Source organism: Parasteatoda tepidariorum, chromosome 8, assembly GCF_982258835.1.
Source record: "Parasteatoda tepidariorum strain Cologne lab strain chromosome 8, Ptep-v5.0, whole genome shotgun sequence".
NCBI lineage: Eukaryota > Metazoa > Arthropoda > Arachnida > Araneae > Theridiidae > Parasteatoda > Parasteatoda tepidariorum.
In genome coordinates, this window is record NC_141762.1 from 97830875 (window position 1) to 97854100 (window position 23226).

The 23226-nt window shown below is 29.1% G+C and overlaps 2 protein-coding genes across 3 annotated transcripts in view; one reads left to right on the forward strand and one right to left on the reverse strand.

The window, feature by feature from the left end:
• LOC147806568 (myogenic factor 6-like) overlaps positions 1-7679 on the forward strand; it is a 34062-nt gene extending 26383 nt beyond the window's left edge. For both annotated transcript variants that reach the window (XM_087169479.1, XM_087169480.1), the window contains exon 4: positions 5915-7679. In XM_087169479.1, coding sequence (XP_087025605.1) covers positions 5915-6025 — 111 coding nt within the window. In that variant the 3' untranslated portion in view covers positions 6026-7679. The remainder of the gene's footprint in view (positions 1-5914) is intronic.
• Positions 7680-11547: 3868 nt separating this feature from the next.
• Positions 11548-22714, reverse strand: LOC147806569 (uncharacterized). The gene is made up of 2 exons (XM_087169478.1): positions 22421-22714; positions 11548-13773 (listed from the first exon to the last, which is right to left on the reverse strand). The coding sequence occupies exons 1-2, from the start codon at positions 22449-22451 to the stop codon at positions 11618-11620; spliced, it is 2187 nt and encodes a 728-aa protein (XP_087025604.1). The 5' UTR covers positions 22452-22714; the 3' UTR covers positions 11548-11617.
• Between the last annotated feature and the right edge of the window lie 512 nt (positions 22715-23226).

The following is a 23226-nucleotide window of genomic DNA, read 5'->3' on the forward strand; positions in this document are numbered from 1 at the left end:
ACGCCCTTTTTTTCTTTTAATTATTTCCCGAGTTTCCAAATTTGTCTATAATTATTTTCTTTGGTATGGTAGTATAGTATGTTATAATCTAATACCTGTTCGAGTTTGAATGTCATAGGTTAATATTAAGGGGAGATATAGGCCCATATGTGTATACAGTATATAAGCAGCAATTTCTCCATTTTAATGCTTTAAAACGCAATTACAAACGCAATTTAAATGCGGTTCCATGTACTGACCCTTCCCTCTTCTTCTCAGTTGTATAGGAATGTACTACGATATTTTCCCTTTCCTTAATATTTTTCGTATTTGATTGTCAAAAATATTTTTTAAAAATTTCCCGACGCCTTCTTTTGGAACTATGTTCAATATAGTTTACAGTTCCATATAGCTGTCTAACTTGAAAGTATTTATTCTGTTTGAAAATCAAGACAGAAACTAACGTACTTACTTCTCCTGTGACTCTCCTCACGCTAATGGAGAAAGCAGGCGAAGTGTTGCCATAGGTAGAGAGTTCTGATTAGGCCATTTGTAGCCCATTTAGATAGCCAATATATGAAAAGCTACTATCTGGAAAAGGTTTTAGTACATATTTGTTTAAACCAAGTGGATATTTCCTTTTGTTACATACCACATTAACTTAAAAAAAAAAAAATGTGTTGAAAACCTCAGATCTAGTCTTATTTTATAACCGTTGTTTAACAGCCGACCTAATTTTTGGGTTTACGACTACTAATGTTCAACTCCGTAGTCTTGTAATTTTGAGCCCAATCCAGAAGACTAGAAAATTCCTGGGATCAAGTATTGGGAGAAAGTTGCCTTCGTGAAGGACTTTTTTAGTGAACTTATGCCTCTATCACACGAGAGAAAAATAATTGCAACCGTAAGTGTAACTGTAAGTGCAACTGTAAGCGCAATTCCTCCGTTCGGAGTTGCCGAAAGGGTTGCTTAATTGCCTGAACGGTTGCATGTAATTGGGTTACCATATTTTGTTATTTATCTTTACTTTTGGCTCTTATTTCATTCTATAATATGATTCTATTATATCATAGTTTCTCAACGACGTTCGTAAAGGGAGGAAAAAGAAATCACAGACGCTGTAGAATATTGATTGATTTTGATTTAATTTTTTACATTTGTATTTGTGTTAAATCTTTTTTTCTGCAGCAAATAAAAATTCTAAAAACTTTATTTCCCCATTAGTGAAGTAGCATAGTATAAAAAGGATTATGATTTCTACCCCATAATATGAGATGATATTTAAGATATCATTGAATTTCATGCTGCGTCCTTAAAAGGATAAGGGGTGAAAGGGAGATGGACTTAAATACTATCTAGAATTTTGACGATTTTTTTACGTTGATTTGAGTGACTAATGTATAAAACATGGTGCGTAGCGTTTTTAAAAACTGCTTAGCTTTTTTAAAAGGTGCTTTTTAAGTGAGGTAGCACGGTATAAAAAGGATTATGATTTCTATCTCATATTATAAGATGATATTAAGATATCAATGGTCCCGTAGTGGACTGATCGTTAAGACACGGTTCCCAGCTGATCACCGCAGTCAAGCATCTCTGGCTACGGTCAGTGTGAGGGTGGGTGACCACTTGGATCAGTCTGCGTAGGGACCGAGGGTGTGCGGTATTGGTCCTCGTTAAACTGTTCTACCGTAAAGTGCTCTACTTCGCGTGCAGGTCGTTGGGCTACCGAAGCGGGGTTGCCATCCCCTCTGCAGAGGATCAAAATTGTGATGGCATGTCTTCGGATTATCCTCTGGGATGTTTCCCATACCGCCACCAATAGCCCATCATGCAGCTCTAAGGCGACGTAAATTAACTACAACAACAAGAACAAGATATCAAAGAATTTCATGTTGCGTTCCTGAAAGGATAAGGGGGTGAAAGGGGGATGGACTTGAATACTATCTAGAATTTTGACGATTTTTTTAATCTTGATTTGAGTGACTAAGGTATAAAACATGGTGCGTAGCATTTTTAAAATTCCTTTGAAATAATTCTTTAGAAGAAATGAGGGTTTAATGTATGAAATATACAATTTTTGTCTTACCTTTTACTCATAAAATATTTATAACATCAAAACTGTTAGATCTATCAAATCAATTCTATTTTTTTAATTTAGTCAAAAAAATACATAATAAATAATGTCAGACTTGTCTATACTACAATGTCTCAGAATTTTATTGTCATCAAATTAAATTACATTGCATTAAGGGATCATCAATTTTATTCATTTACACATTGCATATCAGAAATATCACTTTTATGAAAATTATTTTTTCCAATTTCTTAGTAAAATTGTTTTTTAAATATAACAGGGTTTTCAATGTCGTACTTACAATTTATTATTGTAAAATTCAAAACATTTATTATTGGTATAAGATAATTTAATTACAAACTATAGGATTTATTTTAGGACAAATTTATTGTAATATACAATATATAAATTAAAATTTATTAATAACTAAGAAAAAAACAATATTTTATTAAGAACATACTTTTTATGTATCATATTATTTTGTTATAGCCTTTTACGTGTTTTGTTTTGCATTTTAAATAATACAAGAATCAATTTAAAAAATGAAACATTTAATATCAAGTGAAACATTTAGAACATTATTCATTTTCATTTCTTATTTTTTAATTTCTTTCATAAAAACAGTATTACATCTCTTTCCTTCTTCCCCAGAAAACCCTTACAGGATTATACGAAATATCTGAAATAAAGGAAAGAAATCAATTTCATGGTAAAATTTTACCAACAAATTATTAGAATAAGGGAGAATAAATACAATTAATTTGAAATCATTAAGTCCTTAGGTATCCCTTTTAAACTTATTTTAAGTTTGACAGATATTTTGATTATAGTTCTAAGATTATTCTATACACTAATGAAAGATGGCAGGCATATTTGGTTTTGTAGTCCTTATGTTTGGATTGAAATTTGTTTTAAGAAAAATAAATTGTATTTATTAACGAAGACTACTAAAAATTTAAGTATATTGAAAAATTAGTAAGGTACACTTACATACTTACTGTCATTGTGGAAAAGTTAAGGATCAAAAGATAAATGCGAAGTATAAATAAAAAGTAAAGTATCATTAGTTAACTTTGAATAATTATAAACAAAATATTATGCAAATCATCATACACCAAAAAAAAAAAAAATAGAGGGGATGAATGTAGAAACAGACAAGGAGATTGGAAATTTGCATTTTTAATAATTACTTCTTTTATATACTACCTTTTTTTAAATACTTTTCAATAATTACTGAAAAGTGGGATAATTTTGTGAGAGACAAGGTGAATATTTACCACACATATTTTCTAACTTGTTTTGAAATAAGATTTTGAAAAATTATAAGAATTCTTAGGGAAGAATAAAATAATGATTTCACAAATATTTATAATAATAAAAAAATTTCAAATAATCGGACACATGCTTTTACAATCAACAGAAATAAGGATTAAAATTTAAAAATAACGAAATATAATCATTATTATATGTTATGTTATAATAATGCAACAAAGTTTGGCGAGTTGCTTGGCGAATATTTCAAAGTAAAGCTTTTCGCCAGTATAAATCTTTACATATATAAAAATAGAAATTATTTCTATTTAAAGTAATTAAACATTAATCGGAACAATTAAACAGTAATCGGAACAAATTATAATAAGTTTTTATTTTATTAGCTTAAAATAAATAAATATTTTAAAAGAAATATTATCTAGAAAATAGTGTACTATACTCACCGATACTAAAATCGTGTGCAGGTTCCTGTTATGGTAGTACATCAACTGCATTGAGATGGTCATCTCATAGTGCGAAAGTATTTTTAATGCTTTCATTTTAAAGGAAATGTTATTATTAAACTAAAAAACTGTTCCGTCTCATCTATAAAAAAATTTCATCCGATCATCCTCTTCCTAACGTCGCCGCCATTTTTATTTACATTTGTATACGTCATCACATAAAATTGAAACGTCATAAAAAGCAAACGATCTGATTGGTTCACGTAAGAAATTGCCTGAACGATTGCAGATATTTTGTGCAACCGTGATTTCTATATCACACGAGGATTTTTCGAACAAATTTTGGAGAAATTACACTTACAGTTGCACTTACACTTGCAGTTACACTTACAGTTGCACTTATTTTCTCTCGTGTGATATAGCCATAACACACATTTGCGTTACATGGAGAGGAAAGCTTCGAAAACTTCTCACAGTTCGTCTGACGGCAAGGGGTCTCTAACCCATGATCCGTCTATCACTGAGGATATTTTACGTCAGCACAGTGGTCGGTGCAAGCTGGATGCGAAATTCACATCAACCAGTCATCATTGGGATTCGAACCCGGTTCACCTCATTGGAAGGCGAAAGCTCTATCCTCTGAACCACCACGGCTCTAAATCCAATTACAAACGTTTATATTATTAATATATTATATAAGACAGGGCTACAATCTTTCTGTAAAATTAATCCTAGCAATGAATCACTTGTGCTATGCCTTTTTTTTCTTCTTTAAAAAAAGTAACTCTCCTTTTTAAAAAGACTCCAGGCACGAATGGGTTAAATGTAATCACGAGTCTTTCAAAGTCAGTTTTTAAGCGTCAGTTTTTTCTTGATAACTTACGAATACAGTGCGTCCAGCTTAACTGATTTCAAAATTAAAAATCTCGTAAACAAAAGAAGACAGAAGAATGAAACAAGCAGTTTGTTTATTGTAAAATTTTCACTCAGAAGTTTCGGAATATGCGGCTACGTACAGAGTTCCTAAAAAGAGCATAAATGCCTTTGGACTGTACTCAAACCTGTGATGTTCCAGTAACAATTGTTTTTTTTTTATTAATTTTACTTTTGCTGTAGTAATCTGATTTTACGAATATTTTTTAATTGAATTTGAAATTCGAATGGAATATTTTTTAGTAATCTTTTGTGTTTTTCTTCTGTGGTTCCCAGCTAGAAATAAGCTGCAGAAAATCTACAAAAAAATGCAGTTAGAAGGCTGTGGTGATTCGGCCTATTCCGTTTCAGAATTTTTGAAGTGGAAACATGGCAAAATTACTGCAGTTTGCAAGCGGCAGTAATTTTGTAGTAGTACCGACATCAAAATTTTTACCCTAAATATGCAGAAATATCATTATTTAGTGGTGCCATCTATCTTGAGCAATAGGAAATGCTATGGTATTTGTTTTGGATTTTTTTTTTGTCACTTGGTCAGATGTATCAATTAAGGAGTATATCACTTGTGAAATTATCATACTGTGAATATGTTGACTCCTTGAATCTCGGGGTTCGAACTCCCACCCTGTCTGCCTTGAGAGTGACAAATTAGCCCTCACGGCTATAGCTTTGTGCCACTGCAGTTGCAAGAAACTAAATGCTTTCTTGAGGTGGGTTTTGTTGACCTGGAAAAAAGTTTTGTTTGTTTAATTATATTAGGTAAACACACAGCCAATAAATTTTCAGTTAACAGTTTGAATAGCGTCATTTTATGGTTAACTAATTGTTCTGATTGTGTATACCGTAAAATTATTACTAAATGAATTATGACCTAAAAAACTTGACCTAAAAAATTCATTTTTAATTACTTATATCGAATCTTCTCCCTTAACTTACTTCAAATTTGACATTTAAACATAATTTTAATAAAATTTAAATTTCTACTATTTCTATTTTGTCTTTAAAGAATAAGATAAGGATTTTTATACAGAAAATAAGTAAAACTCTTTCCAATAGATGCATACGTATTATTTTAACCTGCTTCACGTAATTGTGATTGCAAATAATTAAAATTTTGCTTGAAATTAAATATGTTACACATTCGTTACGTGATGGAATGTGCATTACTGTTGTTCACTATTTTTTTTAAAAACTTTATTTTTTATTTCTACAGGAGATGGATCAAGTGAATTGCAATCATTCAAGTGGGCAGTCATACATGCGAAGAGACTATTTTTGGCAATCAGAAGACCAACAGCAATCTTATCTTTATCCAGAAGTCTGAAGAATTTGAAGAGAAACGATTGTATTTTTTTCATCAGTTCTTACAGTGGAAGAATATGTTAACTGATGTGACCGCATCAGTAACTAAATACATTCCGAACGCAAAACTTAATTATCTGAAATCAAGAGGTACAAACTTTAAGTTGATATTTAGATGAACATTTATAGTCTGAGAGTTGATGCCACAGTTATTTAAAATTAAAAAGCTTACAGTGGATCGTTCTACTCTCGCTCTTTTGTAACCGTTATGAAAAAATTGGTATAGACGGTTGCAAATCAAAGAACTTCTTCAAACTCTTTTCAACTAGCGATGTAGAGAAATTTATTAAAATTTTCTCTGGGCAGCCATTTTTGTGACAAAATATCCTCATTAACTGTAATATTCTTTGATAAGATTTATGTAAAACAACTTAGAGTGATTTAATTTCAGACTAGTTCATCCTTTAGCAATCATTATCACAAATTTAGTCATGAGAAAAAAAATACTATAGAACTTTTTTTGTTTCCTGGAAAAAGAGAAGAATTTAATAAAATTTTACTGAACTGTGAATTTTTTGGAAAAACTGGAAAAAGAGTTCGCTTGCTGCAAAATTAGTGAATTTGGTGAAATCAACTTCAGAATTTATTTAAAGACAGGGAAGAAGTTCATAAATAGCATTAATGTTTGATTTTTCTATTGAAATCTTCTTTGCAGATTTTTCACAATGAAATAAAGATCTATATTTATATTTAGCATATATATTCTGAAATAGTATTAATAACCTTAATACTAAAAGCTATTTAGAGTTACTTATTACATTTAATCATAATCTGTTTGAAATTTTATTTATTTATTTATTTTACAATGTCCTTTACCTGCTTACTCGCATTTATTGGAGGGATAACAATTAGGAAGATTTACGCAAATTAAGTAAAAAGAAAATTTTAATAAATTTTTTACCTTTAATTTATTTAATTTTTTCTTATTTATCTTAAATATCAATTTATAAAAATTAGACCATTATGATTTTATGTTATATAGAGAAACGTTTTCCTGTAATACTATTTTTTTTTTTTAAAAAGTTGTTGTATGGATTTGAATGATTGTTTTTAATTCTTAGAATTTTGTGTATTTGCAATGTACCTAAGTAGTGGCAGGCGAAGTGAACTTGGTTTGCGTGGCAAACCATATAAGATTGCGTAGCAATTTTCAGGGGTTGGCGAGCGTTAGCGAGCAAAGGGGCGCAGCCCTCTAGGAGTATCAATTATTGTGAGAAAAGTCGCGATGGCTCAGGGGATAGAGCGTTCGTCTTCCAGTGAGGTGAGCGGGTTCGATTCCCGGCAATGGCTGGGAGATACGAATTCCGCATCCGGCTGCACCAATCACAATACTATAGTGAAATATCTTCAGTGGCAGACGGATCATTGGTTAGAGTCCCTTTACATTCAGGCTAAACGAGGGAGGTTTTCGTGGTCTTCCTCCCCATGTAACGCAATTGACGGTTAGTTCCATCGAAAAGCCCGCGGTGACGGCAAAAATTCTTCCAATACTTGATCCAGGAGTTCCCTTGTCTTCTGGATTATGTTCAAAATTACAAGGCTACGGAGTTGAACATTAGTAGTCGTAAACCCAAAATTCGGGTCGGATGTCGTAAAATAAGCGACGGTTGTAAATTTTTTTATTTCCAATGAGCTGCATAATTGGTTTTGCCGATGAACCACAATGGGTGAGGACCACCACAATGGGTGAGATACCGTTGGTCATGTTAATTTGGACGTCTAGTTTCTGCCACACTAGATGGCAGCACGGTTGTTAATTAAAAAGTAAAATAAAATTATTGTGAGGGAAAAAAATTTTCTAGGCCAGATTTGTTGGCTCATAAAATAGTCAAAATGTCAATCTCTTATGTTCATTATGTCAAATTGTTATTGTGCTTTTTTATTTTGACCAATTCCTTTTTTTTCCACATCTCCTTAGAGGCTTCCATCCTTGCTCACTCCGCTCAAAACCTCCACTAGTTTATTACCTTGTTCGTAAGCAGATTGTTACATTAAAATTATAATTTATTTACTTAAATGAACCTAAAATCTTTCACTCTATTGACACCGAGATTTAGTTCCTGATACTATCGAGATAAAATTTAAACCTGATCATTTTGCTCTGCTACCATTAACACTTCATCCCTCAAATAGTTTTTTTCCTTTCAATTCCTAGTATTAGTTCACACTCTCCCTATATCTTGTTCAAATTTTAAATCGTTAATAAAATACTTTTTATTCATCCACTCAACTTCAAATACATTTCTGTTTATACTTGTAGTGGATGACACTAGATGTTAATACAGTTTTTTCAATCATATATTAAATGATGATGAGCGAAAAACGAAACGGAATTTTCTGATGGGTTAAGCGTTAGTTATTGTTTTAAATTTTACTATAGGCTATTCAGTTTTTCACATATTTAAAAGATAACATCAGTGATATTGAAATGATCAGTGAACTATTTGAACAAGGAAACAGTTTATTGCGCGCATATCAATATTTTATTATTTAATATTCGCTGTGTCAGATAAATTCATTAAAGAACATTACGTGGTAGCACGTGGGGTCCACATCATGAAATTTAGACTTTTATCAGTTGTCCGATACCTGAAGCCTTTTTTCCCCATTACTACTTATCAGTTCATTCTTGTTTATCTAATGTATGCCTACTAAACATATATATTTTTAAATACACGCGTTAGAGAACATTTTAAAATTAAGTTGATATTGCCTGCAAAGTAATATTGCTAAATCAAAATTACTATGAAATGTAATTTTCGTTCAAATAAAAATATTTATTATGCTCACTTTATTTTATCAAATGCCACAGTTTCTTTCATTAAATTTTAAGCGAAATGAAGTAATGACTGTGGAAAAAGAAAACACCATTTCAGACTTTTAAATGCTCCAATTTTGTCATTGATTTATATTTGTACGATAAGTATATAAATATGACTTCCAAATTGATACAGCAACATATTTTGACACGATAAAAGTATTAATATGAACTTTTTTAATAGTCCAGTAAAATACTTTCATTTCTGAACAAAAAATACTCAAGATTTTTTTTTCATAGAAAGCTTCGTCGTGTTAGACGTAGAAGAATGGCATATTTATAAAAGACATGCTTGAAAACTCACTTTTATTTCCCAATGTAAGCTTCCCTCTTCTTTGAGGGAAATAAGGGTGATTTGAAGGGAACAATTAAATTTTTTCTTAACAGGAAAGCGTGGCATTGTTTCCGACGTATATTTTCACGCTGAATTAAACGAGCCCGATTCCAAGACGACTGAACAAACAGTTTAGAATTAATAGGTTATCTATGCTCCAAGAGAAAGTTTTTGTGCTTTGATTGGCAATGCTATCTAAACAAGTGATAAATTGATTCCTAAGTATTTTGTTAACTATGAATCAAATAAGATAATACCCGAGACAATCGAGCAAGAAGTTCGAAAATTGCAAGAGTTCTTAGGCATGTAAAGTATTTCTAGAGACTGGTGCATATGTTTACGCTTTACACTGCTATACAAGAACTGTCTGAACATGTACACGCAGAAAGCATTTCTCCAGACATGTACACATGTTTACTCTTTACATTGCTATCTAAGAACTATCTGAACATGTTTTTCTATGTAATTTTACATGCTGAATTTAATGAGCTAAAACAGGAATAGATAAAATAAAATGATATGACAGTTTTGTGTAAAAATAAAAAAAAACACAATTTTGTGATTATGTGTGCTTTTGTTTTTTGGAACTTATTCACTTATATTACATTTCTATACAGACAAGAGAGGCGTTGTTTACTATGTATATATTTTTTTCGTTATATCGAATGAGACCAAACACGTTATATATTTAATCGGCGAGTTAATAGTTAAGAGCTATCTGAACATGTAAGGTATGTTTTCCTATGTAATTTTACATGCGGAATTTAATGAGTTAAAACAGGAATAGATAAAATAAAATGATATGACAGTTTTGTGTAAAAAAAGCACAATTTTTTGATTATGTGTGTTTTTGTTTTTTGGAACTTATTCACTTCTATACGGACAAGAGAAGAGTTGTTTACTATGTATATATTTTTTTCGTTATATTGAATGAGACCAAACAAGAATTAAAAGAGTTTATATTTCATAAGTTGTAATGTTTCTTTTTCGTATAAAAAGTAGGGGAGAGTAGGGTCAATTGTAATAGGGTACGATTGTAACAGAGCAAAAATCTCGAGTGTCGGGTTCTTGATTTGGTTCCTAGGTGGCACATAAGGTGTATTTAATAAATCTACGTGTACACCCCTGCTGGCAACTATTTTTATGTACTTTTGAAAGAGTTACATCACGAAAGACATTTTCACGCTACGTAACTACTTTTTTTGGTATTAGAATATTATATTGTAACAAAGTAATTTTGTTTAAACAAATAAAAATTATTAACCGAATATGTAATTGAACACCTTAATTAACATTTCAAAAAAAAGAGATTAGTTTTGTTAATTAACTAGCATTGTTTTTAACTAATGAAACTGAAATGGCGTCTTGGGGACGATTGTAACAAAAAGTAAAGGGACGATTGTAACAGATGAAAATAAATAATCTTATGTTTACAAACCATTGCTTAACTCTTTAAGAACCACCAATAGTTTCCTATATCACTTATATTATGTTGCAAGTGCATTATTTTATTTGTCACCATTCACAGCATAAAATAAAATTTTTAACCCATTAAAGTCAAAAGTTTAACCCTTTTGGTCTCTGCTCATTATTATTTTTACTCCTAAAATATCACTACTATTTTGATCAATAAAGAAATATATCACAACTATGATACTATGTATAATTAACTATGTTTTAGTTGAATTTCTGAACTGTTACAATTGACCCCGTAAGTGGGGACAATTGTAACAAGTGCACGACTGTCAAAAATTGTTAATAACTAATATAGTAACATTTAAAATAAGATATTTATTTTTTTTCTAGTAGAGGATAGTCTACTTTACTCGTCTGTCAATTAACACTAATAATATATTGGATTTTTTGTTAGTTAAAAATAGTTAAGTAAAAAATGTTACAATTGACTCCACTCTCCCCTACTGTTTTTGAATCTCGAATTTTTTCTCATTCAGTTCAGTATTAAAAAATTGCAGCTGAAAATGTACATTACATATTCAGATAGCTCTTAGATAGCAAAGTAAAAAATGTAGTAACTCATATTAAAAAAAAAGTACATAGAAACAATTGCAACTTTTGAACTATACGTTCTATTGAATCGTGTAGCTTTTCATTCGATTCAACGTAAAGAAATACACAGAAAAATAATGTCTCACTTGTTTAGATAACAATGCCAGACTCGTATTTATTTTGGAAAAGATTAGATTTGTATTTATTTTAGAAAAACGCTTATAACTATAAGCTTGATAAGCTGAATTCAGTGCATTAAAAATATATATGAAACAATGTCTCACTTGTCTGGCTAAAAGAAAAAAAAAACTCAAATCCACCATCATTTGTCATGACAGAGAATATGGTTTTATTTGCATCCGTTTCAGATAGCAAAAAAAAAAAATGTTCAACTATCATCTGCTATCTTTCTCTACTACATTCTCCAGTAAATCAATAACAGCTGAAATCTGTGGATTCAATTCATCTTGGAAATTGTGACTAGTATTTTGCTCCAGAATTAGTGACTTTATATTTGTGACTGTATTTAGGGTTAGAGGTGACAACCACATTACAATTTTTTTCGCATTATTCCAGTCTACATATGTTAGTGATTTATTTAAGACTAGAAACTTCTTAATTCTTTTCTCAGAAAATATAATTTCGTTTTTGTATCGCTTTGCTTCATTGATATTATCAAAAGATGCATTCAAAAGCAAGGTGGCACTTTCGAAAAAACCTCTACTCAGTGCATACTCTATGCAACTACGACAAATAAGTCGAAATTCTGCAATGTTTTCGAGAGAAGACAAGTTGTAGTTTATGAATTTTTGTAGCACATCGCCTTCTGTTTTTGATACAATGAACGGCATTGCTATTAATTGCTTGAAATAATGATTATCAACGTTGCTCAAAAAATCTGCTTTAAATTGTTGAATTTCCTGTCTCGTCTGGAAATACCAATTCATGAATTGGTCCACATGCTCATAATTGGACAAGAATATTAACGCTAAATAGATAATATACGGAGAATATACAGTTTTCTGAAATGTTTCAGTTGACTCAGATTGATAAGCCCATCTCAAGAAAGATTCAACTGCTTGGATGTTGCCATCGCATATCCACTCAATACAAATATGCCAATAAATAAGTTCATTAATCCATGATGTTATCAGCACGTTGCGATTGATTTTATAGGGATAACATTGTGGTGGCAAGGTAGATTTTGATAATAACATATGGAGTGAATTCAGATTGTTTGAATAAATAGCACGCTTAAATTTAGGCCAACAAAACATAAAGCAGATAAATTGATTAAGCTCTTCTTCGGAAGCATCATTTAATATTCTAACAGCCATGTTTAGATTTTCTAATTTCAGCAAATTCAACAAAACTTCCTCGCAATGAAATTCATTTTTCAGAAGTGATCGTCTTAGTCTTAATGGACTGGCACTCCATATTTCTTCAAAAATCATTATTTCATTTCCACATTTACCCATGTTAGAACTAATATTCGCCATTATGCATGAATAAATGTTTTCTTGAAGATTATCCAATAGTTCAAAAATAGTGGACAAGAATATTCTTTGATATGGCCAACTCTCGAACAAAAACATTAATACGCGAGAATGATTCCGAAAATACTCGGTCATTTGAGTTCTACGATTGACATGAGATAATAAAAAGCATAAAACATCTAAAAATTCTGAAGTATACTGATAAAATGAATCATTTTCAAATTCCATACATTGAGTAGCTTGCAAAAGCCACTTACTCATATGATCGTTTTTCTCCTGCTCCGACAATTTCTTCCAAAAATACTTCAGAGCGACTAAGTTACCAATTTGAATCGAACAAGCAATCATATTTACATCAATACTAAGCTTATCATCGTATATGTTTTCATGATCTGTGAGTCTAGTTAGAAAACTCCCTAAATTATTCTCGAGGACACATGTCCAATATGTTATCAAATCATAATCGTATATATCTGTTACCGAAGCGATTCTAAATCGGTTTCTAAATTCTTCAGGAATTTTCTCCCACAAATTTGTAGCATATTCCCCTAAACAGTGAGAGCAGGCTATCTCATACAAATGGCCACTATCTAAGCTTCCATTATCGAATAGTTCAGTGAGGGATTTCACTTTGTCAACTGTCCCCTCAACTGTCCAATAAATTGTACCTTGCCTCATGTAATATTCCCTGAGATTTCTTTCACATCCTGTCCATTCACCGTAACTGCGAAGCGCTTCCCACAACTGCAACTCAATGGGTCGAATAACGTATGAGATTTCGGTCCTCAGCGATGTGGGCAAAGAGCTATTGGACAATTTGTGTAATATTCTTCTCCCTAACTTAACCATATTTCGAAAATCGTATAAGAAAGTAGACGCCATTTCATTCCTTATATCAGGCTCCGTCCATAGCCCAATTGCAATCGACACTACTGCAATACGCTGCAGGGAGGGAGGTTCAGAAAAATTGTTTATGAAGTCAGCTCTTTCAGTCGATTCTGTATTTGAAGTCTTTAGTGTCCAGCTTCCATATCTCTTCTCTTTGGCGACTCCTTCTGTAAAATAATATTTTTAAATTTAGTTTTGAATTAAAGATTCGAATGAAAACAGTTCAAAGAACATAATGCATACGTAATTTATCACGAACCTGAGTCATACATTTAATCTACATGTTACTGGTTAAGAAAAAATCAAGTATTGCTTTACAATACTCAGGTTATGTCTAATTCAATTTAGTTACTATTTTATGATTTTTTTTCTTCTTTTTTTGCTTTTAAACCCAAATTTGTATACTTTTTTTTAACTTAAGATATTTTTAACAAATCGGTTATTGAATATATTTTTGAATACCAATTATTAACTACTTCTTTGCGGTATAGTGCAGTGGTAATTTCATGTAGTTCAATCAGATGGTAGTTGCAGCTAGCTAGCATAAAATATGAGCAGTCGTATATTAAGGTCCCCTTAATGTTAATTTCCCTTGTTGTGTTTTTAGTCATATCTTAATAACTAAATAAGCAATTTATTAAAAAAAAAAACTTGCACTCACTTATGAAACCCATCTACCAAGAGATAATTTCACTCAAACAATAATTTTTAATAATTATTTATGAATTAATTTAATTGTGGATGAAAAAATTTTGAATTATGAGAAATAAATTTTTTTTATACCATATAACCTCACGTATTTTCTATAGCAAAATTAAGGTTTAAACTGTTTTTACTTAAAAAAAGGCGAGATAAATTAAATTTAATTACTTTTTAAAAAATGATTTGGTGAAAATGTCGAAATATTTAAATAGTGAGATTAATATTTAAATGTGGTTAACGTGCGAGGAACGTAACGCATCCTTACCGTAGAATTTCATTCGTATTTTTTCCGCTGAGAGCCGAATACTAATCTTTTTTTTTAATTATGAAATACGATGTTTCTTTTTAAGTCATTTGAAAATTTTCTCGTAATTTTGCAAAGAGATTCAAATAAAGCATTATATTTAACTAATGTTGAGTTTTATAAAATCATGTTTCAGCTAAATTTCGGTTATGCATCTGCTTTTTTTAAAAAAAATGTTCTAGTAAGTTCACTTATTAATTGATACAATTTCAATATGCATACGTATTAATTGAAATGAAATAATATATTTAATAATTATCAAGCAATTACAGCTTAAATGAAAATAAAAGAGCTATAAAATGTATCGAAGATTATGTTTAATCGTGTTTTGATATTCTATGTCACCACCAATAGAATAAAATTACCGAATCGTGCCAAGATTTATAAACATCTTAAAACTTCTCAACATGTTATATATCGTCTTAACCTTAAAATAAATTTTTTAATTGCCGGGCAGCGCGTGTTTCACGCGACTATTTTACCAGATATTTAATTATATTTTGTTTCATTTTTCAAAACTTTATTTAATACACTACCACGTAGATTTTATTTTCAATAATATACAATTTTTCAGCATTTTAATTTAGGTTTTTATCTTAAGTTAAATACTCAAATTATCATAAACCTCTTAATAAAAGAAAGCTAAGAATTGTTGATAATCAAACTTGTTACGAAATTCATAAACATCATTTAAATTACTCGATGCAAAACAGCAGATTATTATTTTTTTTGCATACTATTTTTTTCAAAAATTGACGAAAAATTAACGATTGTTTTTTTATTGACTCATATTTATTTGCAATAGCTGTCGTAGTTGTTTCATCCTTGAGTCCGGTTTTCATCTGCCTTTCCAATGGACTCAAAGCCTCTTGTGTTTAGCAGGTAAACTAAGCTCGACTCGATTTATCATCAAAGGCTTATTGTCAATGAAATAAATAGAACAAAATATAGAGGAAGAGCATCCTCATATTTGAGATGCAATCTTTTCAACTAGTTTTTAGTTATAAACTATCCAAATTAAAACTATGGAAGGTATTAAGATAAAAGAGATTACAAGATCATACATTTACGATGTTTGAAACAGCAAGAACTAGCAGAATTATATTTTCGACAATCGAAAAGTTTATGCACATTTTTCTTTAAATTTTATTTTTAAAAGCAATATTTATTTTTTAAAAATAAATGTTGGTTTTTTTTAAAAAAAGCATTTTTATTGGAATTTCTTATTTTAAAAAACATATGCATTCTTTGAAAAGGGAATTCTTATTTTAAATAGCATTATTTATATTTTTAAAAAATTCTTTTTTCCAAAAATCTAATTATTACTTATTATTACTAAATTATTACTTATTTTTTAAAAGAAATTATTATTTACAAAAATATTGTTATTTTTTTTAAAGAAAGATCTAATTTTTAACATTCTTACTTTTTAAGGAAATTCTTATTTTTAAGAATATTACTTAATTTAGAAAAATTCTTTGTTTTTTAAAATATTTAATTTATTTTTAAAAATTGTTTTTATTTTCGAAACATTATTTTATATATATATATAAATATGTATATATATATATATATATATATATATATATATATATATATATATATATATATATATATATATATATATATATATATATATATATATATATATATATATATATATATATATATATATATATATATATATATATATATATATATATATATATATATATATATATATATATATATATATATATATATATGAATTTAGAAAATTGTACTACTTATGAAAATTGTAAATCTTAAATTATGCTGAATTGCCCCTTTCTCGTTCGAGAATAATAATAATAAAAGAAAAATTAGTACTGAACAACACCACGAAATCATGCACAAATCTGAAACGCGAATACTGAAGAACTTAGTGGACGAACCAGGTAAGTGGCATGTTTAGGGTAACTTAAGAATCTGCGAAAATAAAAAGATGGTAGTAAAAAGATGGTATGGGTAAGTTAAATGCAGCAGAATTTTTTTGCTTACACTTTAATTTACACATAATTTATTTTATTTAATTTTACAACTGTCGTTGAACAGCCATCTCACGCCTACTAATATTCAACTCCGTAACTGAGCAATTTTGAGCTCAACACAAAGCAAAAGAACTCCTGGATCAAACTAGCTATCGAGGAAAACTTTTTGATGAAACCTACCCGCATATGCGTTATATGGAGTGGAAAACCACGAAAACCTCTCATGGTTAGTCTGATGGCAAGAGAACTCCAACCCATGATCCTCTACCACTGAGGATATTTTACGTCAGCACTGTGGTTGGTGCGAGCTTGGTGTGAATTCGTATAATTAACTACATTTAACATCACTTGAAGTGAAATTTACTATTATCAAGTAAATTTCTCATATATATATATATATATATATATATATATATATATATATATATATATATATATATATATATATATATATATATATATTAGCAATTGTATGGTTTAAAAGTGCATAAGAGTTTATTCATTAAGTCTAATTTAGTAAAGAATATTCCAAAATGTTGCTTTTAATAAATATTTAGCATACTTGTCACACATAGAACTACAAATATGTGATTGAAAATTTATTTTTGAGTTAAAATCTGATATATCCTTATCAGGGACAGCCCCCAAACTACATAAATTAAATAAATATCGTAATTGAGAGTATAACTCTTGAGAAGAAGGCCTTCAGAAACTATATTAGGCTTCACCGTTTAAATGTGAATGCATATTAAAAAACAAAAAAGTTCCTCAAAACTTTACTGAAAAATAAATAAAATAAATGAAGAAAGATGTATAAAAAAATTTACATTACATATGATTTATTTTCATTATTAAGTATCTTTTATTATTTGCCTTAAAAAAAAAATTTTTTTTTTCATCTTCAATGTTTATGGAACTTTAAATGGTTTTTCTACATAACATATATCTCAGTCAGGCATATGCTTTGAATATATGTTCAAGTACAAAAACATAAAATCATGAAATATTATTTCAGAAAAAAACAGTATTTTGAAAAAATTAAATGGTAATTAATTATAGGTCCAACTGTCTGAAAAATACCACATAACTATCAAGGAATGACTTTTCAGAAATAAAAAATTCCTCTTCGACCATATTTCATATTTTTGTAAAATACTCTAAATACAATGTCATAAGAGAACTTAAAAAAAATATAAGTTTTCGCATAGTTAATTACTGCGGCTCGAAGATTTTCATTTCTCTTCCTTGAATTAAATTTTTTCAACTAGTTAGATGAATTTTAGGAATGTATGGATTCTTCAATAAAGTATATTCTGGAAAGAAATGCAAACAACCATTTATAATGTCATGTGTTTGGATCATGAAGTACAAGCTTTTTACAAGCCTAGCAGATCGAACAGTTTACTCTTTTTAATTACCATCTAATACATCTATCAAACATTTCTTATTTTCACAAAAGGCATCATGTTTTATTTTAAACTTTGTTTCAATTTTAAACTTTTTCCAAAATTTCTACTTGTTTAAAAGTTATTGCACTTTTAAGTGCTGATTTTAGCCCTTTTTTCTCATCCCCTGAATGACTGTTGTTTTAGTAAAAAAGGTTTCCCCCTCGAGATGTTAATTTTATGAGCTCGCGCTTTTCTTGATATCAACTTTGATAGGAAAATAAATATAATAAAAAATTGGTTGGTTAGATGTTGCCAGGCATAAATTTTAACATATGTATTGAACTTTTTACTCCATATAAAAAATATATATAAATAAATAAATATCAAGAGAAAAGAAATATATAAATAAATATATATATAAGTAAATATATATTTAAATAAACATGAAGAGAAAAGAAAAACAGTTTTGTATTTGAATTGTTATATGATTTAAGGTAATCGTTACATATTAAGTACATATGTTATTTATTTTTAGCAAATGAAATTACTTCTTATCGTTCTGCATTCTTAAATTGTAATATTTTTCTCAAGTACAGTTGAATATTTTTTAAATCTAAGTATCCATTCATTTCGTTGTAATTAAGATGTTAACAAACTGCGTTTTCATGAAATTAAAATAATTATATAGTTTATAAACAAAATGATCATTTTTTCGACTTTTAAGGGAAAAGAGACACAATGATGAAAAATAATCAACCACGGGATCTGAAGAATTTAGAATGTAACACTTAAAAGAGTTATTAATGGGCTGGCTTGGCTTACTCGAAATAAAATAGAAACAGCAGTTGCTATCATAAATGCCTTGCTTGAACAACCAATCAGAATCGAGATACCCACATTACGTCACTTGTAAGTAAGCTATTGCTGATGTACTACAATGTTGACGACGAATCGAATACAAATATTGCAAAATTCATTGATGTACTTCATCACATCCGCAGTACGTGATGCATAAAAGTACTAATGACTCAATGATGACAACATGATTAGAATACAAATAAAAAAAAATTTATATATTCATTTTTACCTTGATAAGGGCTGTTATGTTTGAAACACTTTGGTAAAAATACTTGGTTTAAATAGGTTGACTTTAAATACAAAGCATATACTCGTATGTACATTTTTTTAAGCAACATGATTCTTATTTTCTCTGGGAGATTTTTAAAGAAAATTATATCGAAACGTCTGAATCTGAAAAAAAAAATTTATTTGTATAAACACTGTGTTCCAAGCAGCTTTGTTTTTATGTCTTATACATAGCACCGCAAAATATATCAGATTAATCACTCTAGTAAGTTGATCACCTGTCTAGTTGTCAAAGGTGGTTTTAGGAGTGCTATTTATCAAGTAAGTTAACAAAAACCGTTTTTATCCGTAAGTTAACAAAAACCGTTTATTAAAAGCAAGTAAAATCTTTGCAACCTCATGAAATAAGTCAAATTTGTCTGGGAAAGTTATTCTAAGTCCTAACTAGGAAAAGTTCTGAAGAAATTTTTTATGACATAAGTTTAACTATTCGAAATTTACTGATTTGATGAAATTATATAAAAAGATAAACTATACCCTTTTTGTGAATTGATAATATGGAAAACTATTAGGCGGTTTTGAAATTAGCTGGATTTTACGTACATATAACAACATCGATTTCAAGATGTTGAAATTAATGTAATGTTGAAGTTTCGTGCGGTATGTTTGAATCTACTATGTCAACCTTCATCTATCAAACAGAACCTCAATATAGAATCGAGTAAACAAGTTTTATATTCTACTGAATTAATATTCAATATTATTGGTGGTAGTTGCGCCACATTACTCCACTTCCAGAATTTTTATTTGTGATAGAATTCAATGAATGAATACCTCTAGTCGATTAATGATGTTTCACTTATTTATTAATTGATTTTTTTATTTATATCAATTCACCCATTATTTTTGTTTTCAATTTTATTTATTAGCTGGGAGAAACTTATTTACTTCCCCGTAAATTAGACCTCTAATTGGTGTGCAAATCAACTGTCTAAAGGGGATTATCTATCGATGTGGCCCAGTTCATATCACGTCTTGTGGCCACCAATGTGGGGAGCTTATTATCGACTATCATCTTTCATCTCTCAAAGAGTACCTCTATATAAAATCGAGTTGACAAGTCTTATATACTACTGAGTTGGTATTTAATATTATTAGTTGGAATTACGCCATATTATCTCATTACATATAGGTACTAGTGTACTGATATTTTACGAGATTTATTTCTAATAAATACCTGGTATGCATCATTAACAAAATATACGGATTTGTTTTTTCTTAAACTAATTAGTTTAATTTTAAATTTATGTCCCAAATTATAATTGATTCCGGTAATTAATAAAAGTTCTTAGAATTCATAGGGCATTTGATTAAAAAATATTTTATGTCATGAAATAAATTAAATGTATCTTTGTTTTGATTGGTAACAGGAACAGGTAAGATATAAATGCCCAACATGAGCAACGTGAATCACATGAAAAATGTAAAAATAACATAACATGTTGTTTTTGGTAGACGGAAAAAAAGGTCCCGGAAAAAAAAGGTCCCTGGAAAAAAAGGTACGGAAAAAAGGGTCCCTGGAAAAAAAGGTCCCGGTAAAAAAGGTACCTCCATAGGGAAAATCTGAAGGGATATTTCCCCTCTCGCTTTCTGGGCAGCATGAATGCTTCTCGCTGTTTCAATGAATATTCTTTTTTTTCTGTAATAATTAAGATTAGACAGCATGAATGCTTCTCGCTGTTTCAATGAATATTCTTTTTTTTCTGTAATAATTAAGATTAGACCATTGAGGTAAGGAGAAGGGTAAGGACTTATGGGCTGGTTGTATTACGCTTTTTTTTAAAATTTCGTATCATTTATTTATTCTTCTTTGATTATTTTTTAAAGCGGGAAGATACTATTTAAATTTTTCAATAATGTTTTATCTTTTTTAAAATAATTTTTTTAAGTGAAAAATGTGTCTTTTTCTATTTTAAATTATATTTTGTGAAGAAGTTGCTAATGTGAGGCTTAAAATAGCCAATCGGGACAGCAAAAAGCGCTTCAATCTAATCTTCTCATTTCAAATATTTTCCCCTACATAAGTACCTTTTTTAGCGGGACATTTTTCCGGGGACCTTTTTTCCATACCTTTTCCTCCGGAACCTTTTTTTCCAGGTACCTTTTTTTCCGGGACCTTTTTTTTCCCCTAGAATCGTTGTTTTTACTCTTCCAATGTAAACACGTGTAGTTTTGAGAAAATACCTATTTTAATACTTACACACCTGCATAAGCTATTTTATTTAAAATAAATATTAAATTTAAATGCTGAATTCTCTTCTCAAGTACTGGAAGTATAAAATAACTGCATTGGAAAATTAACGAAAGATAAAAAAGTTTTTATTAAAAAACTAGACACGGCTGTTGCTTCAGGATTGAAAAAATTGTTTTAAGCATATAGTTCTCCAAACAGGAAAAAAAATGCTAAAAATCTGAAAACTGTAAAATATGCAATAATCTCTTAAATAATTCATTCTTATATTTTCCATATAAACATGTTTTGCAAAAAGAATAAATGTTCTTTAAAATAGCAATTAATGAAAATAAATGATAAGTGTGAACAATTTGTGCAGTAATTATTCTTTTTTTTTATTTTAAAAAGTAAGATTTCTTAAAAAGTGTTTAAAACTAGATTTAAATAAAGAAACTATTTGCCTTTGTCTAAACTCGTCTCAATCGCTGCTCTTAAATCCACAAATTAAGAATTATAAACTATTTATATCATAATTCTAATGAAATTGGACTTATATATCTTATTTTAGTAATATTTCAAATATCACTTATGACTCTGAAGTTCATATTCAATGAATAAATGCAATTATTTTCACTTCTTACCAAAAAATTAAGATATTACCATAATATATTTACTTACGATGCAATTAATCTAATTGTATTGCCTACAATTTTTTGAAACCTAGTCGCAATGGTTGATGCAAAAAAATGGTGAACGCGTGTGTGAATAAATCAACAAATGCATATTTGCAATGTATTCACAAACTATTAAAAAAATCAATTGGCATTCCCGATTGCAATAAAATATTGCATATATATATATATATATATATATATATATATATATATATATATATATATATATATATATATATACATATATATATCCGATTTATATAAAAAAAAATTGAAAGATAATAAGGAAATACTTTTCCATTTCGCATTACAATTCAGTGCATTTCATTACCAAAAATAAATCTTCACATTAAAAATTATTTATTAGTATTTTATTATATTTCAGTTAGCTATATATAGAATGGGTATAAGTACTTACCATTATCATTTCCTATAGCATTACTTCCCATCCTTACAATTTTAAACACCAACTTCAAGTTTTCGTCTGAATACACTAAACTATGTTTCTTTTCTCGAGGAGAGTCTTGCTCATAGGTTTAACCCCTGTACATTTCAGAGCAGTTCATTCTTAAGTGCATATGTTGCCCATTCATCAAAGTCGAATACGAATTGTTCACTTCCTTGAGTAACCACACCTTACTAACTCTCAAATGAATCGTTTCTTATCTACTTTTTCTATTGCAGCATTCAAAAAACAACAATGCCTGCTTACTAGTAAAATCACATTCATTCTGAATACTTTTGAGGAATTACAGCTGTAACTGAGGAGAATCTTTTTATGGCAAATTCTCGGAAAATTGATTATTATTTGACTGTGTAGTTTGTTTTTTTAAGCTTAAATAGAAAAAAAGATCATTGATAGCTATCATAACTAGTTAATTAAAAAAACTATTTGCAATAAGTTGAATAACACTACGCTAATAAAACTATATATGGATATATATATGGATATATATATATATATATATATATATATATATATATATATATATATATATATATATTCCGCTTCAAATTCAGTTGATATTTTATCGTTTCAAAATTTTATTATTAATCGAATCGTTTGCATATCAGTAGACTAACATTCGGCTCTCGTGTTTATAATTCTTTACTAAATCTGAAGGTGTTAATCGCAGAACTGTTTCAATACTTTGGCATCACATCTTTTAAAAGATATTTATTAAGAAACAGTCAATAAACTCTCTGGTTATTAAATTGTTAACT

Bases quoted from the DNA above. Each gene is read 5' to 3' on its own strand.
- LOC147806569 (XM_087169478.1), bottom strand. From the start codon at position 22,451: ATGGGAAGTAATGCTATAGGAAATGATAATG. The intron at 13,774-22,420 runs GTAAGTACTTAT...ATTATTTTACAG, and splicing joins TGCTATAGGAAATGATAATG to AAGGAGTCGCCAAAGAGAAG.